Genomic DNA, 23,737 nt, shown 5'->3' with positions numbered 1-23,737 from the left:
TACACGTAAACTCAACCAATTAGCATAAATCGACTCGTAGATAGTACAAACTCATCACCGCAATAAAACCAGGATTTTAAAATTGACCTGGAGAGAGTTGCAAAACTAAGCACTGGCCTAGCTGCACCTCGTGGTAGGTAAACACCATAAAATGACCTTTTACCGTTTCTAAAAGCCTGAAAACTGTACTTGAGCATTTTGGTACATTCTGACATAATAAATAAATTGCTAATTACCTCCAATTTTAGAGCATTTACCTCAATTTTTACAATTGTAGAGCTTTCCGCCTGTATAAAAATAAGTTTCTTTCGTCTTCTATGTAGTGGTGGCATACTCAAGTGTTTACCTTTACTTTGTGTTCAGATATTTTACATTTAATAAGTGTCCAAAATCACCTACTGTTAAAATTAAAGAGCGACGAAACGGTAACACTTAGACCGAATTTATGCTGCTTCAACTCTTTCCTTATATCCTTTCTTTGAGTCTGAATATTTCTTGCATGAATATTTGCTAGCTTTTATTATATGCTTAAAGTATAACAAGAGTTATAGTCTAAGAGAAGAGAGGCTTTTTGGTTTAAAGATAGATGTTTAGCTCTAGATACCCAGCCTATCAAATGCTAGTTCAAAATCTATAAACAGACTAATTCTTTAATTCTCAATCAGTGTCAAAAACCAACTTTTTTTTAAAGTTTCGTCGCATTTATATCCAATCCTATTACGAATTATCCTGAGAAAAAATTTAAGAGAGTGACTCATGGGACTAATATGAAAGTTCCGACTACCGAAATTGCCCTAGAATTCAACGAGAAATTAAAAAATGCAATGCAAATCAAATAACGAAGTAGCGGACTATTTACGGTATAACCGGAAATAACATGCTCAAAAATATTTGCATTTAAAAGTTCACTATCGAAAACAATCGAAAACAGATCTCAAATCCATTGAGATTGTCAGATACGTCTAATAGGCCACTCACTGTGAGACACCCAATATAAATATAATAGTTAAATTTTAAAGCAATTTGGATAAAATAATTTCTGAATTTATTAGATTACCACGGAAACAAGAAGTGTAACACCTAACAGGCCATATTACACATTAGAAACCAGCGTCTTGGGGCGAAAATGCTAGTACGGAGTTCACCTATCTGAGGCGATCGGTTTAAGGATCTCCAAAAGATGCCGGTTTACTATATCTCGGAGGGTCTAATAATTTTATGGGGGGCTATAAAGTGATAAGTTCGTATACGTCCACCGTCGCATTAGGACTCATCAGATAGGTTCATATGTAAACAAATAAGTAAACGTAGATCAAGTAACATAGAGAGTGGCATCGAAAGAGGAGCCAATATGCTTTCGAGTCTATCTTGCGACGTGAACAAATGAGAACAAATGTGAACTAGAAATTTATTATAAATAACAAAGTATAGGTACACTTTCGAGCTTTTTGTGTAGTTGCATAAAAATTCATGGTTCCAGTAGTTAACTTTTTGGTCGTTTCAAAAAACTATGAACACATCTATATGTACATTGTTTATTACGTCGACATTTTTAAATTACAAGGATGTAAATCATTTTTGCGTATTTTAAAAAAAGCAGCATTCATTAATCACACATTTGCAAAAATTTGCTAGAAGAAGAAAATTAAACAATGCTGTGAAGTTGTGACAAGAAAAACAGTGATGTGCAATAGTTGTGCAATTGTGAGGAATAATCCTGTACTGAGTTACGTCCTTGTTAATAATACTTACGATAAAAAGCAAATAATTCTTAAAAAAAAATTGTTGCAAAGATATGATAAAATTCAAACCATAGCTAATTTTAAGCAAATCAAAAAAGATAAAATGATGTTTACAACAAAATTTAAATAAATGGTTAGATTATACATCTTGTTTATTTATTCTTATCATAAAATAATGTTATCTTGTTAGAAGTTTTAAACATCAACTTTTTATGAATTTTCATACTTTCTCTGTATAAAAATATTTTTAAATACGTATCTTGAAATTTTCAATAAAGGGCCTTTCTTTATTTGTCATCAACGATCCACAAATTTTTAATGAATGGTCACTCTTCTGTTTATACTTTATAGAAAATATTCTGTAAATAGTTATGGAATGTCTGCAGAGATTCCAGACTGCAAAAATGACAGTATCATCTGCGTATCTTATATTGTTAAGTCGTTCTCCATTTATAAGTATTCCCTCATCTATATCAGTTAGCGCTAGGTTCATAATATGCTCTGAATATATATTGAATAATAATGGGGACAGTATACATCCCTCTAGCACACCTGTTTTAGATTTATGTCGTGTTTTAAATGATCTCCAACTCTAACAGCTGCACTTTGTTCGTAATAGATTCGTCTATCAGGTTGTTAAGTTTTATTCTATCAAATGCTTTTTGATAATCAACAAAAAAATACATATCACAAAAATAAAGTCTCTACATCGTTGAAAGAGAACTTGTGTTGCAAAAAGTACCTCTCGAGTATCTAATCCCTTCTTGAACCCAAATTGTATGTTTGCCAAGTATTTTTCACATTTTTTATAACACGGCATATACCAATATCTAATAGGAACGACCTATGGGTATATAGCATATAAGGACAGGTTTGAATAAAGTATAAGCCAAGTAAATACACGCGAATCAACTGAGAACATAACATATGGGATGCAGCTATGTCATTTAATATAGATTTGTTAAACATGACACAAACACGAACAAACACAAAATACATATACGGATATATCCACATCTACACTATGCTCAATCGGACAATGACCAGACAGGTGCAGCAGATGTAACACCATCGTGAACAGGGGGCACATGGTAAAGGAAACAAAGTGTGGCTTAAGCGATGCCGCAAAGAGCTGGCGAACACTGTGAGATGATAACCTTAGCACGGCGCATTGCTGTGCTCAACAGCATTTCGTTACAACTCGTTGGAACAAAAGGGAAAAGAGATGTTTAAAAAGAGGATGCAGAAATGAGCGACTTCTGATTTTACACGATCAGAGAGGCTACTCCGGTGGCGGAATCGGTTTCTGTTCCAAGTAGGTCTCAATCAGAGTCCTATAAGTGAACCTTCAGCACAGTAAAATGCCACCAAGAACATCTTTAAAAGCCCTCGGATAAATATTGCAAAAATGAGATTCAGGAATAGCCAGGGTCAGATTCTACTGGCCATTGCACAACAAGAGTTCCACATAACAGATATAAACGAATTAATGCATACAGAAACAAAAAATGGTTTTGTACTTAAAGTTTAGCTTTTTAAGAACATTGGCGATCATCACGGCCCATTTTTCAACCAGGAGGTGCGTTGTCTCCCCGGTCCTCTTTTTCCTTCCACTTTCCCTTGTATACCCAATCGCATTAACTCATATTTTTCCTTTCTTAGTATGTGACCAAAGTAGCTCATGTATTTCTTTTTTCCGCCTTTCTTTCAGTGTTGTATATCCATGATATACAATGGTTTATCTTTACTACTACACATAAGATGGAATAATTTGGATGTTAAAATTATTGTGAAAAATAGGGGTAAAATGAAAAAGAAGTCACACTTGAAAGCACAACAACAAAATAGCATCATTACAAATAATTTATAAATTGTAACTAAAAAGTCTCTATTTTTAATTTCTTTGATAAATATTCGTTTTAGTTAAAAATCAAATAAATTCTAAATATGTTATTAAGTAGATTATTTATGAAAAAGCAAATGAGTTACGTCCTTTGCGTAAATATAAATAAAATACCGGTCTACCTCTTTAACAGAATGCTACATGAGTACAAAATATCATTACCAAGCTTTAAACAGTAAAGCAAACTTAACGACAGCTTTTATGTAAAAAAAAACATCAAAGCTTTTGAAAATCCATTTGGTTTTTGTACACTTTTTTACATATAATAATCAAATCATAACTACTTCCACACATTCGCATTTTGCAAAATATTTGAAAAAGAGCATTTGATACTAAATAATTACTGATAATATACCGAAAAGCCATTAATAGTTGTTAGTCCAAACTAAAGAAAAAACAAAAAGGACTAAAAGTTATCGATATGTGACTGTATCTAATCTAAGCCACATGTATATATGTAACTGCACAGGAGAAAAAGTGTCAAGATAAGCTTTTAAGATCGTACAAATGTTTTTTTCTCGTTATTTTATCCGAAATATGTCCCTATAGTCAAACACCTCACTGGAAAATCACTATGTTCATAACGTGGTTAAAAATTTTTACATACATTTAAGCTTAGGGGAATACATTGATAACAGGCTGCCAGTCAAAAAGTGGCTGCAAATCGTTTTAATTAAAATAATGGTAATTATATTATGAAAAAATTTCCTTCATTTATTTTTTAAATAAAAAACGTAGCTAATGGCGTATATGCATGTTTTTTATACCAAATTAATGCTATTTTTTTTTAATATAATGATATAAGGTTGCCTGAGACCAAATGGTCGCAAATTAGGGTTTCCAGCTGTTAAAAACGCGAGGTATCGAAGATAAAGTAAAAGAGAGCTAGCGCGCAACGCCAGTGGTTTGAATGGCGAGTGTCAGTTGTGTGAGCTTTTTAATAGATATGTAGATAGTGTTAATAATAGATATTTCCGCGGGAGCTGTATGGTGGGGAAGTGACGCTACGGGTGTTAGGCAGCTGGCTTTTGTAGTTACTGTGCGTTGCGCGCGCTCTTGTAATTGGTCCAGTGCGCAGGTCAGTGGGCGGGGTCTTGGTCGATTCCGTTCTTGTGTTATTCTTCGGGATAATTGTTTTCCATGTTTTTGGCAATCTTTGGGCATCGTCTCGAGAATTTAAATTATTTTCTTGTTTTTCTATTTCTATGGCTTCTCTGATAATTCGTTTTCTCTTGTTTTCGACATTCGCTAACATTACCGTATGTTTGAGGTTAATTTTGTGTCCTGTAGCTAAAGAATGCTGGGCTAGGGATGACGTCGTTTCTTTTCGTTCGATGGCATTGCGATGTTCTTCTTGTCTTACTTGGATCCTTTTATTTGTCTGTCCAATATAGGCTCTATCGCATTCTCCGCAGGGAATTTTGTATACTCCTTGGTTTTCTAGGGGAATCTTTGTCTTGGCAGATGGTAATATGTTTGCGATTTTTCTGTCGGTGTTGAAGACAGTCTCTATTTTGTGTTTTCTCAGGACCCTGCTTATCTTCTCTGTTGTGCCTTTAATATACGGTAGGGTGGTTTTGGCAATCGGTTTTTCGTCTTCTTTTATTTCTTTTGTTGTTTTTTGTGGTCTTCGTGCCTTTTCGATTCTGTTCGAACATGTTTTCTCAGGCAACCTTATATCATCAGATTACAAAGAATTATCTTTAATTTGATATAAAAAACTGCATATACATCGTGACCAGTGTATTCTATTTAAAAAATAAATGACGAAATTTTTGTTCAAAAATTAATCACCATTAATTTAATTAAAACTATTTGAAGCCACTTTTTGACCGGCAACCTGCTATAAATGTATTTTCCTATTCTTAGATGTATGTAAAAATGTGAGTTACCTACGTTAATGAACGTAGTGGTTTTGCAGTGGGATCTTGTACTATTAAATAAAAATGTAATCAAACCAGCTCATAATAATAAAAATTTTAATTGGCGCAGTCAGTAGGATCTTTACTGAAATCATTTTTTTCAGTTCTCATTTTTATTGATCGGAATCTATATTTCCTGTGTCATATTTACTCAATAAACTAAGACAACAACAAAAAAATAGTCCACATTCCACTAGAGTATTGAAAAATAGTAAGATCAATTTCAATATTAACGAATAATTTACAGTTGATAAAGTGATTTACCAATGGCACGAAAGAAGTATGTATATGAAACACTGTGTGCTATCAATAATAGTTAATGGTGCAGACGCAATCAGCTTTATAAACTCATATTTATTGTATGACTTACATCACAGTAGGGAGTTTAATTTACATATGGGGTAGGTTCAAATTCTACGCCAGAAACAATACTATACTTTACGTATACATTCGCTTAACGCTTATCATTTTTTTTTTGGGAGGCCCATATATGCTGTCTTATGTGTATGAAATGTAAAATCGAGGACCTCAGAGGAATTGGAGGGAAGCAGATGCCATGGCTTAAGAACTTCGCGATTGGACAGTAATACGCACTACCGAACAACTATCCCGATTATCTGAAAACCGTGAACAACTAGCCAATGTAATTGCCAACCTGCCAACCACATGACACCAAAAGAAGAAGATTATGTGTTTGACCGTCTGTCTAGCAGCTCCATACTCACAGGAAACCAAGGGGAATTTACCTCCGGCTTTCTGTGAAGGGACACGGCACATCTTCCGCGGTTTGTTATGAGACAATTAATTGGTGAAGAAATGTTGCGAGGGTGATCAAATTAGTCTGGGTGATCTAAGATGCACGGTAAGCTATGGTAGCATTGATAAATCGTAATCTCGCAATCTTCTCTCCTTCGAACATTTTGATGAAGCTCTTGACCAGACTTAGAGAAAGTAGAATGAACCGGTGTCGTTTTTCCTGGATGTGAACATCGTTGTAGATTAGAAGTTGGGGACCATCAATTATTTTGTTGTATTATTCAACCAAAGCATGTTTGCGGTAAAGGTTGAGTGTTTGAAGTAGTTGATTGTACCTAATATCATACATATAAATCCATAACAGCGAACAGTATTCCGCCATCCGATATACCAGGTCAAGGCCGGAGGATCTTAAGGTTGATGATGTCGTCACCCATGTGGTGCAGAGTTTCTCTAGTATGTTGTTTTGCTGTTTTTATTAGATGTTCTCTGAGTGTGGGCTTTCATTTCAGTAATTCTAAGTATACTAAAAATATTCAGCCTAACTTTGGCTATTTTATTTTCGACGGTGAGCAATTCTTCATTTTTATTTCTGAAAAAGTTTGGTCTACTTAGATACGAGCCTGTGTTTTTTTTAGAATGTTTTTCTCTTTAGTCTTCTTCTAGTTGCGACTTTCTCCCATTATATTGTGCACGTTTTTCATCTGCCGGGTTTTACAGGTAATCCAGTATGTTTTCTTTGTTGCGTTTAGGATTCTTTCGCATTTTTGATCCAACCATTTTTCTTGTTCTTGTATTCATCTTTCTACCAATGTATTTCTTATTTCTAGTGCGTATAGTCTTCCTCTCTTTTCTTCCAGTTTCTCCAAATTCCATCTTTCGATTTTCTTCTGCTTATCTATTATTTGTATTGACATTCGGATTCTGAGCTTGGCTTTCACAAAGAAATGGTATTATTCTGCAATATTTGATTATTTGGTCTTCCATCATTTGGTTTGAGTTCTTTTCTCTCCTAATTCCTCATTTTTAACCGGAAGGTTATATTTGACAGCATGATCAAGGAAGTGGAATATCTATCTGCGGGAAATACTACAGATCAGATTATAAATTAATTCCAGTCTCCAAACAATATCGTCGGCTACCATTAGATCTATAAATGCTGCTAAATATTTACTACGAACGAAGTTGGTTACATGACTTAACTCGTGCTGCTTCAATTTTTGTGGAAACCTGCTGGTTTAATGGAGTATTGTGCAACTAATTGATATATCACGCTGAGTAGAGCTATGGAGCGGAACAATTCCATCCTGTCGTTTGATTTGCATGGGTTCGGAATCGCAATTATCTTTGCGCTACTGTAAAAGAACACACAATAGAAAAGCTGGATTATTTTATCAGAAATAAATAGCAATACGAAATGAATTTACTGAAAAAGCAGAGATTTCCGACAAAAGAGATCCTACCGAAAACTTTTTGTGAGTGACAGTAAATATAAAGATATATTTTTAAATAAATTCTATTATCACAAGCTGCTAACCATAAGCTATACAGATTGAACGAATTTAAAACGGAACATACAATTTAATATATGTCTGTTTGAACTGCATTTGAAATAGTGGACCAATATAAAACTTGGACAAAAATAAATCCATACCCGGTGATAGACATTGTATAAAATATCGTTCAACTATCTGTCCCCTTTAAAGGAAAGAGGAGCTTGCCTAATAGTCGGAGAGATAGAGCCGAAATTTTGAACTGATCAGTAATATGACATTTCTCTATTGGAATATATTCATTGTAACTGGGTTAAGACTTTGCCTTACAGGCGGACGCCCCTCGTGGTACGGGGGGTGGCTATACAGGGATGAAGTTGTCATTTTTTTCGGAAAAATTAACGATCGATAATATGGCTGAACATTTGCCCAGAGTAAGATCTTGGTATAACTAGACGAAATCCCAAAAGGCGGACGCGAGAGTGGATACATAAGGGGTATCGGACAGGGGTGAGGTTGCAATTTTTTGGGGAAAAATTAACGATAAGTAATATGTCCGCCATTTTCATGGCTCATTATTTAGCCCCTAAAAACTCTAAATATAAAAGGGCGGATAGCTGGGTTGGTACAGAGAGCCATAAAACGGGGTCAAATGTACCACTTGCCTGCGCATTTTAGGTCTCGGTAACAATTTTCAAACTGATTTTATTATGATATTTTTATACCGATTGATTTGAAAATTTGTATGCTCACTTCTGTTACTATTCTGAAAAGCGTCAAGTAGAGTTTTCCTCAAAATTTTCCAAAAAAAATTCCGTAAATGAAAATTTTCGTAATTTTTTGAGGTAAAATCTAATTTATAGAATCCTTTTAGAATTTTCTGTCAGTTATACCATGAATTTTTCCAAAAATTTTCAAACAATTTTTCCGATAAGTAAAAAAAATTAGAAAAACTTTAAAAATTTCGTCATTTTTCTCACTCTCACTGATGTCATCACATTCATCATCTTCGTTACTTTCACTTTCAATAATATCACATTCATTATCTGCTTCATTTTCAATCACTACTTCTCGAATTGATTCTGGCATCTGAGGTCCACTAAACCATTTGAATTTATATGTTTCATCTTCAAACTCCCAACCATGTTCTTCAACAATCAATTCTGTTGGTACTTTTTTATGAGCATTTGTCCAAATATTTGAAATATAATGGGCTCGCAGTAGATGTTGGTGTAATTCATCTTGACATGGTGGTAAGCTTGAAGCATCGAAATTTTTTAGTTTTTTTTAAAAGGCTCGTTCATATCATGCAACTTATACTGCCGGTTAAATAGTGAAAATCTGACATCGTTTACTTTTCTTTTTGGAATTGTTCTCATCAGTCCTGTTCCATATAAGTGACATATGAAAGTTTCTAAGGTTTCAAAAACTTCATTACAATCGAAGTCAGTTTCACCAAGTTGGATAAAAGCATCTTGATACTTATTACATTTAGCGCATGCGTCTAGAATTACTGATCTAAATGGAACGCGCATCATTATTATTTTAATATTTTAAAATAATAATGATGCAAAATTAATGTCCAAACAGAATTTGTAAAATTATAATTAACTAATGAAAAAAAAATTCAATTAATTTGAAAGTTAAAAAAAATATTAAAAATATCTAAGTACAAAGTAAATTTCAAAACTTAAAAAATTGATAATTCCACTATTAAATTGATTTTTATTAATAATTATTTGTAAAATGTTAAAGGAATTCTACAAATTGAATTTTACCTATTGATAAATAGAAATAATATATTTTGTATTTGATTATTAATGTAATAATAAATCAAATTTTTCTTATATCTGAACAACCATTATTTATGCAATATAAATTTAAAAACCTTTTTATTGTAATAAAAAATAAGTAAAATTACTATTTGTTATACCAAAAATATTTAATAGTTAACATTATAAAATTACTTTAATTTAATAAAATATCAAATATCAAACATTTATTCAATTAAAAATTAATTCGTAAAATATTTATATTTAAGAAAAAAATGTGATTTGTAAAGTAAATATGCCTCTTTTTAAAAAAAAAACATTATCATAATATCATTTTAAAACTACAAAATATTCTATAAAAGATTCAGACGATGACGTAGAGTTTTATCAAATGTTTTAGAAAAGTTTTTCTAATTTTTTTTTCTTATCGGAAAAATCGTTTGAAAATTTTTGAAAAAAAATCATGGTACACCTTACAGAAAATCGAAAGGATTCTATAAATTAGATTTTACCTCAAAAAATTACGAAAATTTTCATTTACGGAATTTTTTTTGGAAAATTTTGAGGAAAACTCTACTTGACGCTTCTCAGAATAGTAACAGAAGTGAGCATACAAATTTTTAAATCAATCGGTATAAAAATATCATAATAAAATCAGTTTGAAAATTGTTACCGAGACCTAAAATGCGCAGGCAAGTGGTACATTTGACCCCGTTTTATGGCTCTCTGTACCAACCCAGCTGTCCGCCCTTTTGGATTTAGAGTTTTTAGGGGCTAAATAATGAGCCATGAAAATGGCGGACATATTACTTATCGTTAATTTTTCCCCAAAAAATTGCAATTTCACCCCTGTCCGCCAGCCCTTATGTATCCACTCTTGCGTCCGCCCTTTGGGATTTCGTCTGGTTATACCAAGATCTTACTCTGGGCAAATTTTCAGCCATATTATCGATCGTTAATTTTTCTGAAAAAAATTACAACTTCATCCCTGTATAGCCACCCCCTGTACCACGAGGGGCGTCCGCCTGTAAGGCAAAGTCTTAACCCAGTTACAATGAATATATTCCAATAGAGAAATGTCATATTACTGATCAGTTCAAAATTTCGGCTCTATCTCTTGGACTATAAGGAAGCGATAAGTGGTTTGACAGCATAATAACTGCTTGTGTAGTCTAGTTTTCACAGTGATTCGAGGAAACCTATTTGGGTGGAGTTTTGACTTGTTCTTGAATGAATTCAGAATCCAGCAGCCCGCTGAAATATTGGATTTTTATAATATAATTATTTGACAACCTTTTGTTGGCCAACCACCTAGAGCGGAGTTGAGCCGAAATACATTGATTTCGTATGTTCCGTTTTAAATTCGTTCAATCTGTATAAAGCAACGCAAAGCACAGCCATTATTTTTAAGTATTTCAATTGTGGATCTATTGAGTTGAACAGGGCTAAATGGTAATTTCAGTCAACTGTTGAAAGTTTATTTTACATAAACTTTTTATACAAAACCAAATGAACTTTCAGTTTACAACAACAAAACAAAAATACTCAATAAACATACCTTGGCGCCCTTTTTGTAGCAAACAAAAACAAAAAAATGAAATTTTTTACTTTTAGCGATACTTATACCTAATATCGTACAAAAGGGATATATTTACCTCTTCATCTCGAATGTCCTTAAGCGTATATGAGACAACTGTGATTCCCATGTTGACAAGATCGGATGACGCCACCTCGAAGACTTGTTTGCTGAACTTCTTGCGGTCTTTATAGATTTCTTCCACCGTCATGGAACCCATAATGGCACGCTGGTGGCCTTCTAGGGTGTGGAGGGCGATGTTCTGGATTTCATCTTGTTTTTTTCCCAAAAATTGTTCGCATGCGGCTAACAGCATTTCTTCGTTTTGCCCTTGGATTTTTACCTAATAATGTTTTAAAAATTATACTATCTGATCAGATAACTGATGTTTTGATTCAATATTAAAATAAAATCGGAATCGGATATGATCCCAAAAATTATTAACCTTTCGTCTAAATTCAATAGTCCTCCAATTTTAAATACAGACTTTTCATTATTGCTATCTGTTAGGACTATGATTAATACATTCTCCAACAAATTTAATATATCTTTAGAGTTTATTTCTTGAATTCTTTCTTTCTATATGGCTGATATATTCTGACGAAAAGAATTCAATATATGACCCTAAGGAGTTATGAAGTGAGTTAAAAAAATAGCAAAATTGGTAATATTTTGATGATATTTTAATAATAATCTGTATTCATGATCAGTCTAAAAACTGATTGATAATACGATTTGTAATTGTTGACATTCTATTAATCAGAAACGTAAATGATAAAAACGGGATTTTGATGTTTAAGAAACAAAATCTTCCTAAAGTCATACACGAAGCACAACATGCAACACGCTGGGTAGATGTCAACCGTATTACAAGACATTATCACATCCTAACGAGAACAAGTATTAAGGAAAATGGGGCTACGAATTTCCAAAACTAGCATGAAAACAGTAGAAAGGACTTATTTATTATTATTTTATTTATTTCAATGTTACATCCCTTTATTTCACTTATTGTCTTCAGGTTGAACCATGCTAAAGCTCCAAACGTGTCAAACATTTTCTTATTTTTTTCCCTCTTTTATTCGACCAAGTTTAGAACTGTCGCAAATTCCATAATTTTTTTTTTATATCTTTGATAGTTATAATTTGATATTAATTGATGAAGTTCTTGTTAGATGACGTAATGGGGTATAGTTGGGCATACATTTGATAACATAAGTCTTTTGCTTTGAGTGATTAATCTGCGAAGTTCCGAAGTAGTAAAGGAGTTGAATGTTTACTTTATTTTTCCAATGGATTTTTGTAAGAAGCCTTCTTCACATTTTTTGGTTGATAGATTTTAATACGCATATTAGGTTTATTTATAATGTTGAACGATTAAATGTTAATCAGGTTGATTATGGTGCCTACGGCTTGCAGCTATTCTTCTAGCATTGCTACTTTTATATAATTTATTACTAGTTTGATGTTTGGTTGAAAATGGCATTAGCTTCTATTATCGTTTAATTTCTGAGTACAATTTGGTATTTATAATGGATGAACTAGAGTTATGACTTGTAATAGACATTACTATGGATGTTTAATAATTGCTATACTAGATTTTTAAAATTCAGTCCTGTCTCCTCAAGGGCACAACATGTCGTGTAACCACAAGGTACATGACGTACAGTGGATATGCGTTATGTAGCAGACGAGAGAGGTTAAAAGGCGATTTTCCAGCATAAAAATTGGAAAAAATTGGCTAAGGAAGACAACTTCAACAGAAAAATCAGGCAATCTAAGAGGCCGGAAGATGGCAGCCCCATGCCTTAGATATCTCGCTACACACTAATACTCTGTGCTGGAGAAATTCAAAAGTACCCATAAGTTTTACAAGTAAGAACCAGACAAAGTCGGACAAGGAGCGTCAAGAACAAAAATGATTTGGTCTAAAGGATAGGTTTGAAGTCGCCACATATAATTTAAAAGGAATATCGAACAAAGAAATAGATCTTGGTAAAGAACTACAGAATCAGAAAATAGATTTAGCTGTCGTCTTCTTAAGGTGCCTTCTCCATTACTGAAGGTTGGCTATAACTACAGCAAATTGCTCTCTATCTTCAGCTGTTCTTAGTATCGAATGTGTGTCCATGCCTGTCCAGTCTCTTACATTCTTCAACCAGGAGCATTTTCTTCTTCCTGGACCTCTTCTTCCTTCCACTTTCCCTTCCATTATAAGTTGTAGGAAGTTGTATTTTTCTCCTCTGTAAATATGTCCTAGATAACTTGTTTTTCTGTTTTATATAAGATTTAGGAGTTCTCTCTCAGTACCCATTCTTCTTAGCACTTCGTTGTTGTTCACGTGCTCTGTCCAAGAGATCTTCAGCATCCTTCGAAAAACCCACATCTCAAAGGCTTCTATACGCCTCATACTTGTAATTCCGAGAGTCCATGTTTCCACTCCGTATAGCAATATGGAATAAATAAACGTTTTTACAAATTGGTATCGGATATCCAACATAAAATCACAAAAAATAACAAATGAAGAAACAAATGAACGAGCTATACATATGTAAATGAAAGGAGAATAACAACAAATTTCTAGATTGACAGATCTCACTGAAATATCGTATGTGTATACACACCAGAGCAATGAAGAAAAGAAGAAAAAACACAATTATATGAAGAATTACAACGAACCCTGAATATATATAACAGAATGGACTACTTCTTAATTTGTGGAGATTTAAACGCCCGTGTAGGAAATTTACCAATGCCACAAGTAGTTGGAACGTTCAGCGAGAACAGAGCACATGAGAATGGGGAAGAACTATAGACCAATACAGCAAGTATCAAATTTTCAGTACTTGGATGCGATAAAAGTTAAATATAATAGTAAAGTGTAACTATAACAAGTGTTTGGCTATTTTTGTTGATATTTTGCCTGTATATGTAATCGAGCAGAAGGTACTGGGTTTTTTCTCTGGTGGTGGAAATACTAATTTCAGGGCTTTCTTGTGTAGTTTTTGATTTAACATTTTATTAATTGTTTGTTCGTTGTATCCATTGTTTACTGCTATTTGCTTAATGATATTTAATTCTGTCTCAAAATTGTATTTTGACATCGGAATTTCTGTTAATCTATGTAACATACTATGATAGGCTGCCAGTTTATGTTGTGTGGGATGGGATGATGAATTGTGAATAGTCGTGTCAGTATGGGTAGGTTTATGAAATATGGAGAAGTCATGTTTGTTTTTAAGTCTGATAATTTTTAAATCTAAAAAATTTATGGATTGATTTTGTTCTGTTTCTATTGTAAATTCAATATGACTATGTACGTATCTCCACCAATATAAAAGCTGTTTGAATATGGGATGTTTTGAAATCTTTGTCTCTAGATGATCCATAAAAATATCTGATGGCAATTTCAAAACATCCCATCAGACTTAAAAACAAACATGGCTTCTCCATATTTCATAAACCTACCCATACTGACACGACTATTGTTTACTGCAAATAGTAGTAAACAATGGATACAACGAACAAACAATTAATAAAATGTTAAATCAAAAACTAAACAAGAAAGCCCTGAAATTAGTATTTCCACCACCAGAGAAAAAACAACAAACAACGTAAGCTTGAGTACCTCGGCCACGTGATGCGGAACGAAGAAAAATATCGAATTCTTCAACTTGTTATGCAGGGTAAAGTATTTGGCAGAAGAGGACCGGGACGCCGTCGTATCTCGTAGTTGAAAAATCTCCGACAATGGTTTGGGATGACCTCAGCGGAGCTGTTTCGCAGAGCAGTCAACAAAACCATGATAGCCCTGATGATCGCCAACATCCGGACCGGATAAGGCACTGAAGAAGAAGAAGAAGAGAAAAAACCCAGTACCTTCTGCTCGATTACATATACAGGCAAAATATCAACAAAAATAGCCAAACACATAAAAAAGAAAGGAATAACACCAGCTTTCAGAACAAATAACAACCTAGGCAAATATATGAAAAACAACAAGAGCCAACATAAAAAACACTTACACAGTGGTGTGTACAAACTTAAATGTGGCGACTGCCCAAAAACTTACATCGGTCAAACTGGTAGAAATTTTAATAAACGAATAGCAGAACATAAAAGGGCTTTCAATATAAAAAAAAACAGATTCTACATACGCACTTCACCTTCTAGATCATAATGATTCTTTTAATGACGACTTTAAAATTCTTCACATTCAAAATAAAGGCCTTAAGCTGTCTTTGTTAGAATCTATGGAAATCAACAAATTAAAAAACACAGATATAATTCTGAATGACCGACTTGAGACAAACAGTTCCTCCCTCCTCAACCTATTTCATTAGAGACTACAAAGTGTAAACGCATGTCAAAAATAGATCAGTTGAGAAAGGAAATCGGCCGAAACAGCTGTAGTGATAAGAGTTTAAAATAAATTTTGTGGAAGTTTTGAAAACAAAGTTTTCAGTGTTTTATTGTTACATAAAATGAATTTCCATCAAGTAACGGTCGAATCCATCAATTATAATAGTAAAGATATAGATAAACAATAATATACAGAGTCGTCGGATGAAAACGAAACAAAGGCATTATCAGGAACTGCGACATTGGAATATCAGGAACATGTTTTTTCGGTATTATCGATTATTTTGCTTCGACCCCTAACTCAGTGTAAGAATGGGGGTCAAATAAAATATCGTTTTAAATCCCTTACCACTTCCTATAAATTAATCTTTAAATTTTTAAATTTGGTCCAATACTTTATTTGATTTATTAAAAAAATAATAATTTTAAAATAAATATTTTTAGCTGGCTACTGATTTCTTAGCTGACTGCTACTGATTAGCTGACTAAAATGTTGAAACTGATGATCTCAGGCGTCCATATAATGATAAAGATTTTGCTCGAAACGTTCTTTCAGATTCCGAAGCATTTGTAGAGCGATTCGTCGGTATTCGTTGACGTAAATCTTATAGATGCGGGTGGTGTTCTATATATTTTACTTTTTAGGCGTTCCCACAAAAAGAAATCCAGGTGAGATAAATCTGGTAACCGAGGAGGCCATTCGATGCTGCTTCTCCCAATCCAACGCCAAATGGTCTAAATATTGAGCACATAAAGCATAATACGGAGAAGCACCGTAATGTTAAAAAGCCAAATTGCCAGGTAAAAAAATGGATTCAGCAGTCGATCACTAAAAATACCAACACATACATTTAATTTTTGACGTTACTGTGTATGCACCTCGTGGAAAATCCTTTGGTTTAAATCAGACCAATAACGGCAATTATGACGATGTACTGTTCCGTTAATAAAAAAAGTGCATTCATCGGAGAAACAGATATTAAAAAGAAACTGTGGATCGGTCCCTGCTCGCTCACTCTTTATTTCACAAAACTGTAATCGGCAGTCATAATCATCCTCATTAAGTTCCTGCACTAAGTGTATTTTATATAGATGGAATTTGTTCTTCTCCAAAATTACTTGGACGCTAATTCGATTGATTCCATACTCAGCTGCTACTTACCTCGTACTTAACAAGGAATCTAGGTGAACATGATCTAACATTGTAACTCTACTAGCTTCATTAACTACACGCACTACATTTCCTCGTTTTTTATTAAGTATTTTTCAGACATTTTTTACTAACTCGAAAACATACTTCCTACTGGCATGTTTATCTTGATGTCGTCCATTAAATTGCAGAGCTATCATATTGGCCCATTTATTGTTCATCAAATACAACGAAATGATATCTACTCTTTCCCACAAGAAGCATACAGACAGCAGAGATAAGAATTTTAAGAAGAATTATAGGTTGCACATTAAGAAATGAAAACATGAGACTATAAACGACAAGAGAGGTGATTATAAAGATCAATGAAAACAACATATTCCAAGGATGGAAAACGAAAAACTAAAAAAGGAAAAGAGATGCAGGAAGTTCTCACCTCAAAAAAGATGTTCATAACCTTGTGAAGACAGAACAGGCAAATCCTAATCCCTGTAGTGAAGATGATTTGTTCTGTAGGATATTGGTACATACTGTTAATAATAGGTAAATAGAAAACGCTTACTACAATACGGATGTTTTTAGGCAAATATAATACTTGTATATTGATATTGATATTGTTAAAATTTGACTTACTAGTTTGAGCTATTTTTAAGTTTATTAATCAAAGCAATATTCAATTTATTGTAATGTACGTTATTTACGTTTCCTAATGTCTGAATAATTTCTCAAAATGGTGATAGAAAAGGTACTATACGTTGTAGACTACATAAAAATACAAATACCTGTGCAATTCCCGTTACTGATATGGGAACACCTTGGCTTGTGTACACAGTGGGGCTGTCTACAATAAGAGTCATCGTATTCAACGATATCCTGAAATAAAATAAAATATTAATCAATATTGTGTTTATAATGGAGAAGAAAGCTTTTTATAAATAAATGAGAACGGCCTTATTGCTACAAACATATATTTATTGATATAAAGATTGCTAATCCAAGAAATATATAAAATCAATACTTTGTTAAAATCGAAATAATTTTATCCTCTTTTATTTGTTAAAAGTTTGTTACTTAAAAATTAACAAGCTGAAGTTGCAACGTTTTTTTTATAAGACAATTTGCGATGTCTACATTTTTTTGTCTTTTGGAAGGATTATCTTTTGTTAATATACTTCGCCTATAATTAATCTTTGTAGAAGATTGCTAACATCGATTATTCTTACATGATTAACATTAGAACACTCCCATTTCAAAAGTTTTTATCTGGTTCTGTAATTTCTTATTGGGAAAGGTCATGCCTGCATACATTTGGTGATCGTGGTATAGTTGACCATATTGTTTACACTTATAGTCTATTTTTGTAATTAATACACACAACGCAAAAGTCTAGGGATACTTTTATAAATAGACGTAGTTTGTTTATCTGTAATCAACTTAAAAAAAGTAATACAAAATTTGTAGTTTAAATTGTTGTTTAATATGTCAAAAACCATAAATTGCAAAAAAAAACAGAAAATTGGAGCAAAAAAATATATTGCAAATCACCCATGTTTCACATATCACAATAAAATGTCAAAAATACGAAATATAAACTTAAAATAAAGTATGGCCACCACGTTGGTTTATCACAGCTCTACATCTACTGTTCATGCTCCGAATCACATTGTTAATGTCTGCCTGAGATAGTTGTGTCCATTGTTCTTTCAGAAGATCTTTTAATTGAAACCCATTGTAGATATTGCCCATATGTGGAGTAATTCTTCGTTGGAGCATGTCCCATACATGCTCAATGGGATTCAAGTCCGGTGATTGTGCTGGCCACGGCAATACATCAATACCCTCGTTATCCAACCAGTTTGTTACAATATGCGCAACATGTGGTCGAGCGTTATCATGCATAAAGTAAAAAAAATTTCCCAACAGCAGCAGCAAACTCTTGTCCGACGAGCATCTGTATGAAATCCATATCTAGACTCGTCACTAAACAAAACTGTGGCCCAGTCATTGTCAGTCCAATTCTGAAATTCTTGACACCAGATTAATCTTGCAGCGCGATTGCCTCTAGATAGAGGTGGACATCTCAATGGTCACCGACTACGAATATTGGCTTCATGGAAACGATTCCTCGCAGTACTGCTGCTAATTGTTACATTATGTGCAAGCTGTAATTCATTAACCAGCTCGGGTGCTGTGCTTGTTGGCTGCCTTCTGGCATTTATTTAAAATTAAATATCGGTCTTGAGCGACGGTTGTAGAGCGACCACGTCCTGGATGTTGCTCGGCTGGACTCCCAGTGTCTCTAAACCGACGCCACAAACGACTTAAGACGCTTTGGGAGACACCCAGCTGGTCAGCAACTTGAGTTTGTCGCATACCAGCTTGAAGGAGGCCCACTGCTCTATTCATCTCGTCCAACGTTAAATGTTGTCGTTGCATGGTAAAAAGACAATATCTTTAACTCACCTATTAAACAAGAATGGTATAAGGTGACTAAAATTAAAAATAAACAAAACATAAAAATGTCGATTTTTTGTGTCCCTTATAAAAACATTCTAAAACACGTATTGCTATTTTTTTTTTTCGAGATAGTCGAGTAATACATTTATGTAAATGACCACACTAGGAAGCGTGAATACTTTTTCCCTTCTAGTAAGTCTGTACGTTTTTTGCAGTTTATTAAGAAACTTTATATTGGTTTTAGTAAATCCCATTCTGCTTCTTGGATTCTGAATGGTATTAATTTTAAATTTCTGACACAGAAAAAAGAAAGGGAAAAAAGTTCTTTTTATTTATCACGTTCACGGTTATATTCAAAGGTATCATCTTCTGTTGGTGTTGCCGTAATGTCGGGTGACGGTTTATTAGGAGTACCTAATAGCTTAATAGATAGAATTTGTAGTAAAACCAAAGTAAAAGATATTTCAACTCAAATATCACAATTTAAATGTAAATCTGCTGGGCATACACTGAGACAGAACAGCGACAGATGGAAGAAAATAATTATAGATTGGAGACTCTGGAATAATAAACAACGTAGAAGAAGGCCAAAACTTAGATATATAGGTGACATAAAACAACATGCAGGACCGAGAGCGAAGCAAATAACAAAGAATAGAGATCGATGGAGAAAAGAAGCGAAGGGAACTGTTCAATGATGGGTGTTCTTGGATGTTTACATAGATAATTCCTTCAAAAATGAATGTATGGGATGTATGGGAATACATTGGTGTGAGGTCATAAATACAATACAGTACTTTATGCATAAGTTTATTTGTCGACTTGTGCAGTTTCAGTGACGATATTTTGTTCTTTTTCCACTGAATAATTTTAACATGTATTATTATGATATTGTACATTTTACAGCTTATTCTATGTCTATTGTTTGCATTTCTTATTAATTTTCAAAAAATATTAAGAATTAGTATTTTTTATACTTTATACTTTGTGTTTCTGATATTTACATTACAAAACAGTGTCCTGTAAACGACGTTAACTTACAATTTCTTCAACATTTTTATTCTACACAAACGAGTTAGGTCTAATTTATATTAGTAGATCAGCCAGTATGATATATACCAGTAATTTAAGAGTCAGCCTCCAGCGTCTGCATTTCTGTATTTCCTGAACTTTGCAAAATACTTTCATCTGTGCATTTGTTTCACAATTCACAACAATTTCATAATCTCGGTACACACCCTTTCTCCTTCTAACGTAAATAAGTATAATTTCATTACTGCTCATCTGTTAAAAATATATAATGCAGCAATAAATAAATTATTCCTTCGGGCGGTATTAAGGCCAATTGGTACGAGTGATATATTAAGCAATAAAAGAACTGTAGTACTTCGAGGTAGGGTCAAAAGAAAATAGATTCATAACGTACATGATGCCTATAAGACAAACAATGTACAGTGTGGAAAAAATGATGGGTTACCCTCGATAGTTTGGTAGTAGTTAGCTTTCATGAACAACGCTTAAACAACCTCGATTTTATGAGTTTCCCATATTCTGATAGAATTCATAGGTGTTTTTATTGGATATCTGTCAAAGAAATGACACAATCGACATGGTCAATTTTCGACTTTCTACACAGTTAAATTTACCGGCGAGTAGGCGACCAAGATTCAAAATAAGATTTTGAACAACCGATTTTTATTAACATTTGACATGGTGCGGAGTGTGCGCCATGTTAAATGTTATAGTAATAATATACGTAGGCGGTCCGATACGTCCTTAGCATCGCCGCTCGATGGCGCCACTATCTCAAGAAAAATCTACTATCGTGTAGTACATTCTTGTAGACGGCTACTGTCAAGATTTCAGCCGAATCGGTCTCATAGTTTTATTTTGACCGCGTGTGAAAGCGAGCGTGTCCGCGGATTTTAGAAAAATTAAAAAAGAGCTACATCGGTCGGTGATTCTATTCTTGTTTTTGGAAGAGAAATTTTGCGCAGCCAAATCAAAGAGCGCTTGAATGCTGTGTACGGTGACTCTTTTCCTTCGATGGTAACCGTCAAAAATTGGTATTAACGAGTTTCAACCTGGTCGCACGTCAGTTTTTGATGAGCCACTACCTCGGTGCCCCGAAAATGGTTACCACGAAGGATAATGTGACAAAAATCCACTATCTCGTATTGACAGACCGCCAACTGAAGGTGCGCAACATAGCTGGGACAGTAGACATCTCAAAAGACCGCGTATGTCATATCCTGTATGAAATTTTGAGCATGAGATAGCTGTCCGCGCGATGAATGCCGCATTAGCGCACACCGGACAACAAGCGCAACAGTGAGACCACTTCAGAGTAGTGTTTGACTATATTTAAGCGTAATTCGAAGGAGTTTCTACGTCGTTTCGTAACCGTAGACGAAACATAGATCCACTGGTACTCACCAGATACCACGGAACAGTCGAAACAGACAGTGGATGGCACCCGACGAACGTGCTCCGAAGAAGTAAAGACTGTCCTATCGACAGGAAAGGTGATGATCACCATTTTCTGGGATTCACAATCTTCAGTGATCTACATCGACTACTTGGAGAAGAGCAAAACGGTCACAGGGCCCTACTACAACAAATTATTAGTCCGATTCAACGCCAAATTGCAGAAAAAACGACCCCATTTGGCGAAGAAAAAATACTCTTTCACCACGACAAAGCACCGGCTCATATCTCCGCCTTCGTCATGGCGAAATTGGTCGAATTGGTCTACGAACTATTGCCCCATCCACCGTATTCTCCAGATTTGACACCGTGCGACTTCTTTTTGTTTTCAAACTTGAAAAGGACACTCGCCGGGCAGAAATTTAAGTCGAATGAGGAGGTCATCGCCGCCACGGAAGCCTACTTTGCAGACCCCGAGAAAACGTATTTTACAGACGGGTTAAAGAAGTTGGAGCATCGCTGGGTCAAGTGTATCGAGCTAAAAGGAGATTATGTTAAGAAATAAATTTCCACTTTTCCAAAATTTATGTTTTTTGTAGGCTAAGTACTTATTGGACCGCCCTAGTAATTGTATACTGAGAAAACTGATATCTGGCTAAATATGTGCCGAAAAATAGTAAAAGAATACAAATCTCAAAAAAAAAGACATTACAGTTTTTACATTTAGAAGAAGGAAATGATGGAAATAATATATGTGTATAAATAGAACGACACGAAGAGACAGAATAGGACAAAATGTGACGATCAACACCTTCAATTTTGAAAGAGTACAACGTTTTAAGTATCTGGAGGCCGTAATCACAGCTGACAACGATGTTACTGAAGAAATAAAAGACAGAATCCAATCTGCAAACCGCTGTCTATTCGCACTGGATAAGCTCATAAAATCAAAAAATCTTACAAGAAGTTCAAAGATCAAAATCTATAAATCCATCGTTAGATCTGTAATAACATACGGATGCGAAACGTGGACCATGACCAAAGCAAACGAAGAAAAGCTCAGACGGTTTGAACGAAAAATACTTAGAAAAATTTTCGGACCTGGCCATGACATCGCCACAAACCAGTATAAGATCAGAACCAATATCGAATTAAAAGCACTCTACAATGACGCCGATATTGTCCAAGAAATTAAATCACAGCGACTAAGATGGGCAGGCCACGTGCACAGACTGCATAACGATAGACTTGTAAAACTGGTATGGGAAGAGATTCCCACAGGCAAAAGACCACTCGGACGTCCCAGAATGCGATGAAGAGATAACATCCAAGCAGATCTCCGGAAAATGAACATTCCATTTGACCCTAGGTTGATGGAAGACCGAACAAATTGGAAAAAAGTTGTACAGTCAGCCAAGATCCACGCAGGGTTGTAGCGCTACGTGATGATGATGATGAAATGATGGAAATCAAGGACGGAACATGTCTGGTTTGCCAAAAAGACTATAATTACTTTCCTATTTAAACCCAAAAATGAGAGGTAATTTTTTCACCCAATTTGTGTTTTCCAAAAATATTTATGTAGCACACTAGTTTGAAGTTTTGCCGATTTGATATTCGTTTTAGCAAACAAATATTATATTTATTTGTTTCTTAACCTTCGGTAGTGTGCCATACAAATCCTAAGACATTTGGGCGCATCTTATCTGTAAAATTAAAAATAAATTTCTGCCTAACTTAACAACAAAAATTAACAAACTTGACTATTCACTTAAAAATGGTTATATTTTTATTTTGAACCAACATTTTTAAATCATCATCATTATTGGTGCAACAGCCCTATAAAAGAGCCTCGACCTTCCCAAGTCTATTACGCCAGTCAGTTCTATCCATTGCCAACTGTTGCCAGTTTGCTGCGCCTATTTGTCTACCATCCTCATCTACACCATCCCTCCATCTGAGTTTTGGTCTACCCCTTTTTTCTACTTCCCACAGGTTGTGACATAAGGATTCTTCTAGGAGGGTTGTTCTGCTGTGATCTTGCCAGATGTCCTGCCCATCTTAGTCTTCCTATTTTTATAAAGGATACTACGTCCTTACCACCAAATATATGTTTATATCTGTGATATATCTCGTAGTTGTACCTCCTTCTCCAAACACCATTTTCACAGATGCCA

The 23,737-nt window shown here is 34.3% G+C and overlaps 1 protein-coding gene across 2 annotated transcripts in view; it reads right to left on the bottom strand.

Moving 5' to 3' along the window:
- The window catches only part of Flo1 (flotillin-1), a 76,869-nt gene that overhangs the window by 17,324 nt on the left and 35,808 nt on the right, over positions 1–23,737 (bottom strand). For both annotated transcript variants that reach the window (XM_072527019.1, XM_072527020.1), the window contains exons 3-4: positions 17,459–17,549; positions 11,244–11,507 (exon numbers count right to left, since the gene is read on the bottom strand). In XM_072527019.1, coding sequence (XP_072383120.1) covers positions 11,244–11,507; positions 17,459–17,549 — 355 coding nt within the window. The remainder of the gene's footprint in view (positions 1–11,243; positions 11,508–17,458; positions 17,550–23,737) is intronic.

This window comes from Diabrotica undecimpunctata, chromosome 3, assembly GCF_040954645.1.
Source record: "Diabrotica undecimpunctata isolate CICGRU chromosome 3, icDiaUnde3, whole genome shotgun sequence".
Taxonomy (NCBI): Eukaryota; Metazoa; Arthropoda; class Insecta; order Coleoptera; family Chrysomelidae; genus Diabrotica; species Diabrotica undecimpunctata.
Note: the sequence above shows the minus strand (reverse complement) of the source record. Positions and strands in the feature narration are given on the sequence as shown.